The sequence below is a fragment of the Erpetoichthys calabaricus genome, chromosome 8 (assembly GCF_900747795.2).
Source record: "Erpetoichthys calabaricus chromosome 8, fErpCal1.3, whole genome shotgun sequence".
NCBI lineage: Eukaryota > Metazoa > Chordata > Cladistia > Polypteriformes > Polypteridae > Erpetoichthys > Erpetoichthys calabaricus.
Genome location: NC_041401.2, coordinates 19,668,269 through 19,681,693, shown reverse-complemented (window position 1 = coordinate 19,681,693; position 13,425 = coordinate 19,668,269). Strand labels below are relative to the sequence as shown.

Below are 13,425 nucleotides of genomic sequence, written 5' to 3'. Positions count from 1 at the left end.
TAAACACAACACGAAATATTGAATTTAAAGCTGTCAAAGCTGAAAGGGTGGGCTCTAGCGAGTGGCAGAAATTTTGTCAGAAGTATTCCTCCATGTTTGTGATTCATTTGGTGGAGGACACTCAGGTATTGTGAGTTATGCTCTTTCTTGATTTATTTGGGTTTCCTGGAACTTTTTCCTGCCTTTACATTTCAATTACTGAATTTTTGTACTTCGATTTGGTCAGTGTGAACTGCCTGTGGGGCAAATCCTTTTCAAAAAGCCAAGAAGAACTTCGAAAGACATACAAGCTGAACTCCAAGGTCTAGGCCCATCAGAGTCTGATTGCTCCATCAGCCGCTCTTTGAGTGACAATGGGCTCAATGGAAGATGACCCAGGAGGACTCCACATACCAGACTGGGATTTGCTCAAATACATATTGACAAGCCACAATGCATCTGGGAGAATGTCCTTTGAAAAAATGAGACAAAACTGGAGCTTTTTGGCAAGTACATCACCACCTTGATGTCCACAGATGGAAAAAATGAAGCTTCTAAAGAAAGGAACAGCACAGCCACTGTGAAACATGGAGGAGGCTCACTTATTTTTTGGGGCTGCTTTGCTGCATCTGGCACAGGGTGTCTTGAGTCTGTACAGGGAATAAATAATGAAATCTCAAGACCATCAAGACATTCTGGAACAAAACATCGCACCCAGTGTCAGAAAGCTCTGTCAGAGTCTCAAGTCATGAGGATAATGAGCCAAAACACATAGCTAAGAGCACTCAAGAATGGCTAAGAACAAAACATTGGACTGTTCTGAAGTGGCCTTCTGTGAACTCTGATTTGAATCCCATTGAATGTCTATGGGAAGAACTGAACTGTGCAGTCTGGAGAAGACCCCCTTCAAACCTGACCCAGTTGGAGCAGTTTGCTCCAGGACAAGTGGACAGGTGCAGAAGTCTCATGGAGAGCTCCAGGAATTGCTTGTGTGCAGGGATTGTGCAACCAAATATGGGGTTAAGGGTCCCATCATTTTTGTCCATGCCATTTTCATTTGTGTTGTCATTTGAAATATTCTGTTGAATCAAAACTCTAAAGCAAACTCTGATTTTGTTAAATACCAAATAAACAATGATGGGTGCCAATGACTTTTGCCAATTTCTAGTTATTCCATAGATAATTGCGGGTTTTGTGGAGGGGTACCAACAAATTTGTCCACGTCTGTAAGTCATCATTAAATAATAGTTTAAGTTAAAAGAGCGGATTTACTTTCAACTTTCATTACTATCACAATGTAGGGGATGTGCTTCGTATTTTGATTATTATATTTGATGGAATAAGAGAAACAAAGCACAGCAGACTGGATGTGAAATCAGAAATAGTTTATTTATGACAGACTTTTTTCTGACATTCACACGTTAGGGCACTGGTGAGGCTGCTCCATTAACAAGTGTTATGTGCAGAATGTCGATGCCGGTTGGTTACTAGCCTTGTCTTATTTACAGAGCCGTTTTTGGTCTGTCTGTGGATTACAGGTCTCTGCTCCAAAGTCACAGTCATTCTTCTTACACGGTCAAGTCACTGGTTTCTGATACTTGCTTTGCATCCACACTCGATGCATGATTACCTGTTTCTTACGGTTTACTTGAAGCCGCCGGTCTTCCAAATTCTGGATCTCCTTCAGGCCAGTATTAGCAAACAAATCATGGACCTCTTCTGCGAATGAGATGGAAAAAACAGCATGGCTTCACAAACAGTAATACTCTTTGTTTTAGCATCCGTCCGAAAGTGTAGCTTATTGAGTTTGAAAGGTCAATGTTTTACAAAAATTTATGTTCTTGGTTCTAACAAAATATGAAACATTCAAAACCACATATTGCTGCAGGGTAATGCAAGGCACAAAGGCAGAATTCATTCTGTTTCAGCTTTCTTCTTAGTGGCTGTTGTGGCTATCATTTGTCTTTATTTCATTAGTGTGATTTTTAGAAATATTTCAAAATGTAAATCAAGGTGGCTTTTGAGTGGTGTTCATAATTCTGATCATATTGTTTCCTTGGGTCTCTTTCTATTTTAACATGTTTTTGGGTGAATACATTATATGACAGTACAGGCATTGTGGCCACAAGTGTGCTCACACCTGATGTCACAGGTGCCATTTTATATATTATCCGGTCAGATCATTGCTTAATGTTAAAAAACAAAAGAATAAAATTGCAGAAAAGAAAAAAACAAATGTTTTCTAGTGTTATGGGCAACTGTCCCTGGACTGAGTAGGAGTCCCAGTAAATATGTACTATAATGGCCTTGGGTGTTGTTTTCATTTGCAGCACTCCCTATTTGGTACTATACTGCTCTTTGTTATTCATTTTAGTGTTTTAAGATGCACATACAACAATATAAAGTTCAAAAAGTAAACATAAATCCCTAATTGTTGTGGGTATGCTACACTGTCTTCTTATATAATATGCTACCGTGGGTGTCCGTTTGTCTGTCCAGGATTTTAAATCACCTGTAGCTCGCTAACCGTATCACCTATTGACCTGAAATTTGGTACACATATACTACATGACCTCTACTGTCTGCTTTCGGGGTGATGATTTTTATTACTCTTTTTATTTTATTGCAGAATCAACTCTTAGCAGCGGGAAGCCGTGCAGCGCATGTGTATGACCGCCGTTCTCATCCCTACCACCTTCGCCGTCACTTCCCCTACCTCTTCATATCTCAAAATCATTTTTGAGGCAGATTGAACACTTAAGTGCCAGCTTAAGTGAAAAATGAAGAAAAACGTACTAAGTAATTGCAGCACAAACACTGACTTAATCAGTTTTAATGCAAAAAGATGCCGACGAAAGAAGACAAGAAGCGGGCCGCTAGGGTGGAGAAAAGAAGAGCTGCTCAGGAAGCAGCAAGCGCATCAACGTCTGAGCAAACGAATGCTAAATGTACAGAGAAAGAGTATGAAAACTATAAGTCAAGTGTATTCATTGCATGTTATCGTGCAGTCCACTGTTACTGGTTAAAATATATTGTCACATATGTGCTTCAGAGGGTCACCCTTCAAGTTCTTCCCAGGTATGTGCTACCACCCCAAGCTGAGAGGGGGTGCTGCCACTGTCTTGTAGTAATATAATACCCACACCATGCATAACAAAATGCTTGCTGATTCTAGAGGCAAGTATTGCAGAGACGTCAGTTAATTGGAAAGAATCACCCAGGGCTGGGGACGTGGACCCTCCTCTGGACGTGGTACATCCACAACAGTCCTCTAATTGTGAAGGCAGTGGCGAGATATTTCCCTAAGCCACAACTGGTTTTTATTTTCAGGATTAAGCAAATACTACCTGATAAATCTTGTTTGGAACAGGTGATGACCTGGGTGAGTCAGATCAGTGATGAACTTCGTAGCCCATCTTCTTACCCTGGACTCATATTGGACTTCAGTGTGAGGTAAGCTACAGTCTATGATCCTTTCACAGGCTCTGATGACGTGTTGCAGATTGGCCTTTGCCTGAGCAGAGGCAGCAGCACACCAGACATTTATAGAATGTACAGTTGTGGTGTGATTATCACTGTCTACTGTCGTGATCTGTGCTCATTGTCAGCAGTGGCAAAGCTGATTTAATGCAAAATAAGGCGTTCTCTTCAGTGCGTACTCTTGTGTAACGCACTGGCTCATACAGAGCTCTCTCTGCATTAGGGCAAGAGGTTGTTCCACAGCTGTAGTGTAAGGAGAGTCCACCCCACTATGGTCAAAGGACAAAGAATATAATAAATATCAACTCAGTGGGAAATCATACTAAATACAGAAAAACTAGTCAAGCCCCTAGTATGCATAAAATGTGCTGATTCTTGAATCACATGTATTGTAACGTGTCTGATAATTCTAAAGAGTTGCCCAGGTAGGGGACTTGCAGCTGAAGTATTGAAGTTTTTATTTTGAAAAAACTATCAGTTCCTCCAAATTTTGTTGTGATGTGATTACTACTGACTGACTAGTGTGAGCTACACTGATTGCCGGTAGCAGCAAAGTTGACTTAATGCAAATGTATCCTTCTGTGCTGAAGTTCACTTCAACGCACACACATGTATAATGCATTCGCTTGTACAGAGCTTGCTCTACATGAATACATATGTTGAGATATGAGACAATGTGAATAATGCACACCAAGCTGTAGTAAGCTTAGAACTTGGAACGTATATAGTATTGGACTGGACCGATATGGAGGCACTGGACAAACATATTTTTCTACCCAGAAAATCCCTCATGTTGATTGTTACAGAGGGACTTGTCATACTTAGCTTCCTATCCAGTAAAATTCTCGCATACACATATAGATTTGCAATACACTTGTGATGTAACATACTATTTTTAATTGTTTCAACAGAACTGAAGTATATTTTGTGTATTGTTTACTATGGGTGTTGGCTTGTTGTTTATAGGTAATAACGTCTATTACTAGTCATGTATGTTGACAACATGCAGAGTGCAACGTCCTCACATTGTTATAAAGGATGGTTGTAAATCTGGAAAGTGTGAGTCTACTTCCCGGGCATTTCTGTTTTGCCATTGCCTCACACAACAATTCATGCCGGGTCACACGTCTGTACTGTCGTAACTGCAGAAGCAGCTCCCTACAGCTTAAGCTAAAGGAAGAGCAACTTACTTGTGACATCATCTGACCCCTCTCTCTCTCACTCAGCACCCACCTTACTGCGCAGCATCTGATAAGCCTAAATTGTATTAGGAAATTCTACTTGGTTTCTGACACTTTTTATTTTGACTATGATTTTCGGCTTGAGTCTCTTGGTTTTGTTTTTCAGTGATTCTGGATCTCCTGTGTTTACTGATGACCTTTTTGTTTTTTCTTATCTCTTCATCTCAGTGACCTTGTTTTGTATAGATTAACTTGTCACTGTTCAATAAAAATGCAAATCGAATTGTAAAAATGTATTTAAAATATGCAAAGTAGTGTGTTGCAAACCTCAAATTCAAAATTTCTAAAATTGATGAGTAAGTTGAGTAAATCTAATTCAAGCCGATGTCTCATTATGCATCTTTTAGTTGTTGCGTATGTTAGACTTCTGACCACAGTTGCTGATTTTGTTGCCGGACCAGGTCAGTTGAAATGACTGAAAATCAATGGGCATGTTTAATTTACCGAATGTGTGCTGTTCTGCACAGTAAAGTCATACTTGCCTGTTTTTGTGACAGCCAATAGAGTGCTGCCTGACAGAGAAGGTGCCGTACAAAGGGTTAACAGCCACCAGAAAGTTCAGCTGCAACCTTTGACCCTTTTTTCTGTTTTATGGTGAGACAGATGAGCTTCTATTCTGTTTGTGAGATCCAAAACATATGTGTTTCTCATTGCTTGTCACTGCGTTAGAGCACTGTACTTGCAGATGAGCATTTATTGGTTGCCAGCTGTCATGCACACAGAGCTGCCCCTACGACTAAAGACAAAATCAGCCCTGCTTGGTTTTTTGTTAAGTGAGTCATGGACTAGTTGGAGTGAATTATTGGGCATGCCACATTATGTAACCAGCTTCATGGGAGTGCACCACTAATTGCCTACGACTAACTCTGATTATGTAATTGTAGGCTACAACTGGAAATTACTGAAAATCCTGTCTAATATGTCATTCCCTTCATCTGAGTTTAGAAAATAAAATTCACCATCTTTTTAAAAAAAAAAAAAATTTAACATAACTTTTTTAAAAGAGAGATTCAACATACCTTTTGTAAAAAAGTATACACATGTACCATCGCCACGGACATAGAAGTTTTCAGATAAACAATGGCCTGGAAAACATCAAAACAGAGGTATTAAAAAATATTCAAATTATTGTCAGTATGTATTTTTTTCTTAAAACATTTTAAATAAATCTTTATTATTTTAAACTAGACAAAGAGCCCGTTTCGACAACGTAAGATGAAACGGGCACGAGTGAAATAGTAATAAGTATAAGCACCACAAACCTGATATAGGTGTACTGAATGAATGCGTAATTGAATCAGAATGCGTAATTAGGCCTCGAGCTGTAGTCGAAATCGCCTTTCAGGCCTCTAGAGCTTTAATCGAAGTCGCCGTTCTCTTTGAATTTTTGTGGCCATAAATCCGCCGCCTGCCGCGATGTTGGGGTTGGATGTCGGTCGAAGTTGCCTTTCTCTTTGAATTTTCGCGGCCATAAATCTGCTGCCTGCCGCAATGTCGATCTCGTAAGGTTTTTCGGGCAGCTGCGCAGAAGGCGACTGCGCATTTGGCTTCAGACAGACGTGAGTGAGTAAGTGAGGAGACTGGCGAATTATGTATTAAGATAATATAAATAACTTGCCTGTGTGACAAGTACCACCCCAAACTCCAGACACAACCACACTGGCACAAGTTTTGGTTTAAATACAAGATTTATTTGTACCAGTAAGTGTTCTATAACTAAAATTATTTTATTGTGAGGAAGACTAAACAGAAAAACAGGAAAAGTGGCATGGGCTGTGTTTGGGAAACACTGTTCCTAAATTGTCTGAATCCCTTTAAATTAGTTTACAGATCTATAATATACTAACTGCTGTGGGAAGCAGCCCGGACACAGACAGACGGACATCATTTTGTCACCCAACACACTTTTATTTACAATATATACAACTGTTATAAATGCACACAACCCAGTGCCGCAGCAGCAATCACCCCAAAGTCCAGGCCTCTTTCCGCAATGCCTTTCCTTTCTTCAGGCCGCCTCTTTCCTCTCCCTGACCTCGTCCTCTTCCACCCGACTCCAGCCCTGAATGTAGGGAGGCGGCCCCTTTTATTATCCCCCGGATGTGCTCCAGGTGTGCTCCGGCAATCTTCCACCGACATGCCCCAGTGTGGCGAAAGTGCTGGCTGTATCCCTGGAAGCACTCCGGGTGTCCCTGCTCCTCTCCCCCCCAGCACTTCCTGGTGTGGCGGAAGTGGTGAAGTCCAGGGCTGCCAAGGCATCCGGGCGCCCCCTGGCGGTGACCACGGGCCCCTACAGGGTTGAGCTTCAAAGCTCCGCACCTGTGGCCCCCAAAGCAACCAGGGCGGTCTCCCCCTCGTGGTCTGGAGGAGGCATGAGCCCTCCTCCGGTCCTCTTGGATGTCCTGGCTGGGTACCACCCCCAGCCACGTGCCACACTGCATACAAACCCCTTAGCCAATATTAAATGAAGCAACCCGCAGATAACATCTTCATCCTCAGAGGAACCAGGTTTTAAATGAGAGCCATGGAAGACTTGTAAATAAAAGCCAGAGCTCTCTGTAACAACGAGGTCCTGAGAGAACCTGAAATGCAAGGTTCCACTGAAACAGGAATTCAAAAAAAGAAAAATAAATCACCAGAAATTCACTAAAGGTATGTTCTAGTATGAGCAAAAACAAACAAACAAACAAACAAAAAAAAAACAGACCAAAAACAAAAATTATAGGGATTAAAATATGACATCGTACTGCATATTATTTAAAAAACATTCATAAAGTAAAAGTGATTACTACTGGCCATTTCATCCTAATACTTTATGTCTGTCACAAGTCATCAAAATGTCCTCATTTTGCACACTTCCACAGGTGCCTTTTTTCTAATCCTTCCTTGATTTCCTTCCATTGATCACCTATGCAAACATCTTGTCCATAGCTCAAACCACATAGGAGAGCCACATTCCTCACTGGGCACTACGAGCTGTAACAGAAGCCGCTGTGCAACTTGCAAATACAGTGCATCCAGAAAGTATTCACATTTTGTTATGTTACAGCCTTATTCCAAAATGGATTAAATTAATTTTTTTCCTCAGAATTCTATATACAACACCCCATAATGACAATGTAAAAAAATTTACTTGAGGTTTTTGCAAATTTATTAAAAATGAAAAAACTGAGAAATCCCATGTACCTAAGTATTCACAGCCTTTGCTCAATACTTTGTTGATGCACCTTTGGCAGCAATTACAGCCTGAAGTCTTGTTGAATATGATGCCACAAGCTTGGCACACCTATCCTTGGCCAGTTTCGCCCATTCCTCTTTGCAGCACCTCTCAAGCTCCATCAGGCTGGATGGGAAGCGTCGGTGCACAGCCATTTTAAGATCTCTCCAGAGATGTTCAATCGGATTCAAGTCTGGGCTCTGGCTGGGCCACTCAAGGACATTCACAGAGTTGTCCTGAAGCCACTCCTTTGATATCTTGGCTGTATGCTTAGGGTCGTTGTCCTGCTGAAAGATGAACTGTCGCCCCAGTCTGAGGACAACAGTGCTCTGGAGCAGGTTTTCATCCAGGATGTCTCTGTACATTGCTGCAGTCATCTTTCCCTTTATTCTGACTAGTCTCCCAGTTCCTGCCGCTGAAAAACATCTCCACAGCATGATGCTGCCACCACCATGCTTCACTGTAGGGATGGTGCCAGGTTTCCTCCAAATGTGACGTCTGGCATTCACACCAAAGAGTTCAATCTTTATCTCATCAGACCAGAGAATTTTCTTTCTCATGGTCTAAGAGTCCTTCAGGTGCCTTTTGGCAAACTCCAGGCGGGCTGCCATGTGCCTTTTACTAAGGAGTGGCTTCCGTCTGGCCATTCTACCATACAGGCCTGATTGGTGGATTGCTGCAGATATGGTTGTTCTTCTGGAAGGTTCTCCTCTCTCCACAGAGGACCTCTGGAGCTCTGACAGAGTGACCATCGGGTTCTTGGTCACCTCCCTGACTAAGGCCCTTCTCCCCTGATCGCTCAGTTTAGATGGCCGGCCAGCTCTAGGAAGAGTCCTGGTGGTTTCGAACTTCTTCCACTTACAGATGATGGAGGCCACTGTGCACATTGGGACCTTCAAAGCAGCAGAAATTTTTCTGTAACCTTCCCCAGATTTGTGCCTTGAGACAATCCTGTCTCGGAGGTCTACAGACAATTCCTTTGACTTCATGCTTGGTTTGTGCTCTGACATGAACTGCCAACTGTGGGACCTTATATAGACATGTGTGTGCCTTTCCAAATCATGTCCAATCAACTGAATTTACCACAGGTGGACTCCAATTAAGCTGCAGAAACATCTCAAGGATGATGAGGGGAAACAGGATGCACCTGAGCTCAATTTCGAGCTTCATGGCAAAGGCTGTGAATACTTATGTACATGTGCTTTCTCAATTTTTTTATTTTTAATAAATTTGCAAAAATCTCAAGTAAACTTTTTTCACGTTGTCATTATGGAGTGTTGTGTGTAGAATTCTGAGGAAAAAAATGAATTTAATCCATTTTGGAATAAGGCTGTAACATAACAAAATGTGGAAAAAGTGATGCGCTGTGAATACTTTCTGGATGCACTGTATGTCATCAACAATACCCTTGCATCTGAACCGTCTGGTAAATTCAATATTAGCTCCTGTCGTACCCTACGCAACTGTGTTTGATCTTATTCAGGAAAAGATCCCAGTTGCCCCATGGGAGAAAGACTTTCCGCTTATGAAACCATTTCTGGACAAAGGCAGAACCGTAATAACAGTTGCGTGGAGCTTCCAATTGTAGCTAAAGTCACTTCATTACACATATACTTTGTGAGCATGCCCGTGTCGATCAAACAGAGGAAGCTCTGCAGTTTACTTGTGACTTTACGCTGTAGGAAGATAAGTAAATAAACCAAGGTAAACACCTTGAATATACATGGCTCTGTAAGCCATGCTGTTTCATTGAAGGACAGGTGTGGGGCAGACCGACTGGCTGGATGACACCCGACCTGTTGCTGCATCCAAACGATGCCATCTTTTGTCTTTACGCCTAGTGCAGCTGCGTTGTTCTTATGTGTGAGTGGAGTTTCTTGCGGTTAGGGCTTCTGTTCTCTTTCTCCGATGCAGAACCCTCATCCTCATCTGAGTTCACCTTTGCTATAGCTCGTCTTTATTTGAAGACAGCAGTGTCAGATCGGCGGGAGCATGAACGTGACTGAGAGAATAAAACAGAATTAAAAAAAACAAAAAAACACTAACCTTTACAAGTACCATAAATTTACACCGACTGTTACAGACTCAAACCAAATGTATGTTTAATTCAATAATAGTAAGATGAAACGGGCACGAGTGAAATAGTAATAAGTATAAGCACCACAAACCTGATATAGGTGTACTGAATGAATGCGTAATTGAATCAGAATGCGTAATTAGGCCTCGAGCTGTAGTCGAAATCGCCTTTCAGGCCTCTAGAGCTTTAATCGAAGTCGCCGTTCTCTTTGAATTTTTGTGGCCATAAATCCGCCGCCTGCCGCGATGTTGGGGTTGGATGTCGGTCGAAGTTGCCTTTCTCTTTGAATTTTCGCGGCCATAAATCTGCTGCCTGCCGCAATGTCGATCTCGTAAGGTTTTTCGGGCAGCTGCGCAGAAGGCGACTGCGCATTTGGCTTCAGACAGACGTGAGTGAGTGAGTGAGGAGACTGGCGAATTATGTATTAAGATAATATAAATAACTTGCCTGTGTGACAAGTACCACCCCAAACTCCAGACACAACCACACTGGCACAAGTTTTGGTTTAAATACAAGATTTATTTGTTCTATAACTAAAATTATTTTATTGTGAGGAAGACTAAACAGAAAAACAGGAAAAGTGGCATGGGCTGTGTTTGGGAAACACTGTTCCTAAATTGTCTGAATCCCTTTAAATTGGTTTACAGATTTATAATATACTAACTGCTGTGGGAAGCAGCCCGGACACAGACAGACGGACATCATTTTGTCACCCAACACACTTTTATTTACAATATATACAACTGTTATAAATGCACACAACCCAGTGCCGCAGCAGCAATCACCCCAAAGTCCAGGCCTCTTTCCGCAATGCCTTTCCTTTCTTCAGGCCGCCTCTTTCCTCTCCCTGACCTCGTCCTCTTCCACCCGACTCCAGCCCTGAATGTAGGGAGGCGGCCCCTTTTATTATCCCCCGGATGTGCTCCAGGTGTGCTCCGGCAATCTTCCACCGACATGCCCCAGTGTGGCGAAAGTGCTGGCTGTATCCCTGGAAGCACTCCGGGTGTCCCTGCTCCTCTCCCCCCCAGCACTTCCTGGTGTGGCGGAAGTGGTGAAGTTCAGGGCTGCCAAGGCATCCGGGCGCCCCCTGGCGGTGACCACGGGCCCCTACAGGGTTGAGCTTCAAAGCTCCGCACCTGTGGCCCCCAAAGCAACCAGGGCGGTCTCCCCCTCGTGGTCTGGAGGAGGCATGAGCCCTCCTCCGGTCCTCTTGGATGTCCTGGCTGGGTACCACCCCCAGCCACGTGCCACACTGCATACAAACCCCTTAGCCAATATTAAATGAAGCAACCCGCAGATAACATCTTCATCCTCAGAGGAACCAGGTTTTAAATGAGAGCCATGGAAGACTTGTAAATAAAAGCCAGAGCTCTCTGTAACAACGAGGTCCTGAGAGAACCTGAAATGCAAGGTTCCACTGAAACAGGAATTCAAAAAAAGAAAAATAAATCACCAGAAATTCACTAAAGGTATGTTCTAGTATGAGCAAAAACAAACAAACAAACAAACAAAAAAAAACAGACCAAAAACAAAAATTATAGGGATTAAAATATGACATCGTACTGCATATTATTTAAAAAACATTCATAAAGTAAAAGTGATTACTACTGGCCATTTCATCCTAATACTTTATGTCTGTCACAAGTCATCAAAATGTCCTCATTTTGCACACTTCCACAGGTGCCTTTTTTCTAATCCTTCCTTGATTTCCTTCCATTGATCACCTATGCAAACATCTTGTCCATAGCTCAAACCACATAGGAGAGCCACATTCCTCACTGGGCACTACGAGCTGTAACAGAAGCCGCTGTGCAACTTGCAAATACAGTGCATCCAGAAAGTATTCACATTTTGTTATGTTACAGCCTTATTCCAAAATGGATTAAATTAATTTTTTTCCTCAGAATTCTATATACAACACCCCATAATGACAATGTAAAAAAATTTACTTGAGGTTTTTGCAAATTTATTAAAAATGAAAAAACTGAGAAATCCCATGTACCTAAGTATTCACAGCCTTTGCTCAATACTTTGTTGATGCACCTTTGGCAGCAATTACAGCCTGAAGTCTTGTTGAATATGATGCCACAAGCTTGGCACACCTATCCTTGGCCAGTTTCGCCCATTCCCCTTTGCAGCACCTCTCAAGCTCCATCAGGCTGGATGGGAAGCGTCGGTGCACAGCCATTTTAAGATCTCTCCAGAGATGTTCAATCGGATTCAAGTCTGGGCTCTGGCTGGGCCACTCAAGGACATTCACAGAGTTGTCCTGAAGCCACTCCTTTGATATCTTGGCTGTATGCTTAGGGTCGTTGTCCTGCTGAAAGATGAACTGTCGCCCCAGTCTGAGGACAACAGTGCTCTGGAGCAGGTTTTCATCCAGGATGTCTCTGTACATTGCTGCAGTCATCTTTCCCTTTATTCTGACTAGTCTCCCAGTTCCTGCCGCTGAAAAACATCTCCACAGCATGATGCTGCCACCACCATGCTTCACTGTAGGGATGGTGCCAGGTTTCCTCCAAATGTGACGTCTGGCATTCACACCAAAGAGTTCAATCTTTATCTCATCAGACCAGAGAATTTTCTTTCTCATGGTCTAAGAGTCCTTCAGGTGCCTTTTGGCAAACTCCAGGCGGGCTGCCATGTGCCTTTTACTAAGGAGTGGCTTCCGTCTGGCCATTCTACCATACAGGCCTGATTGGTGGATTGCTGCAGATATGGTTGTTCTTCTGGAAGGTTCTCCTCTCTCCACAGAGGACCTCTGGAGCTCTGACAGAGTGACCATCGGGTTCTTGGTCACCTCCCTGACTAAGGCCCTTCTCCCCTGATCGCTCAGTTTAGATGGCCGGCCAGCTCTAGGAAGAGTCCTGGTGGTTTCGAACTTCTTCCACTTACGGATGATGGAGGCCACTGTGCACATTGGGACCTTCAAAGCAGCAGAAATTTTTCTGTAACCTTCCCCAGATTTGTGCCTTGAGACAATCCTGTCTCGGAGGTCTACAGACAATTCCTTTGACTTCATGCTTGGTTTGTGCTCTGACATGAACTGCCAACTGTGGGACCTTATATAGACATGTGTGTGCCTTTCCAAATCATGTCCAATCAACTGAATTTACCACAGGTGGACTCCAATTAAGCTGCAGAAACATCTCAAGGATGATGAGGGGAAACAGGATGCACCTGAGCTCAATTTCGAGCTTCATGGCAAAGGCTGTGAATACTTATGTACATGTGCTTTCTCAATTTTTTTATTTTTAATAAATTTGCAAAAATCTCAAGTAAACTTTTTTCACGTTGTCATTATGGAGTGTTGTGTGTAGAATTCTGAGGAAAAAAATGAATTTAATCCATTTTGGAATAAGGCTGTAACATAACAAAATGTGGAAAAAGTGATGCGCTGTGAATACTTTCTGGATGCACTGTATGTCATC

At 42.6% G+C, this 13,425-nt stretch overlaps 1 protein-coding gene across 3 annotated transcripts in view; it reads right to left on the bottom strand.

Moving 5' to 3' along the window:
- Window positions 1-1,349: 1,349 nt before the first annotated feature.
- The window catches only part of mettl8 (methyltransferase 8, methylcytidine), a 144,166-nt gene continuing 132,090 nt past the window's right edge, over window positions 1,350-13,425 (bottom strand). For all 3 annotated transcript variants that reach the window (XM_028806308.2, XM_028806307.1, XM_051930677.1), the window contains 2 exons: window positions 5,720-5,785; window positions 1,350-1,698 (listed from right to left, as the gene is read on the bottom strand). In XM_028806308.2, coding sequence (XP_028662141.1) covers window positions 1,556-1,698; window positions 5,720-5,785 — 209 coding nt within the window. In that variant the 3' untranslated portion in view covers window positions 1,350-1,555. The remainder of the gene's footprint in view (window positions 1,699-5,719; window positions 5,786-13,425) is intronic.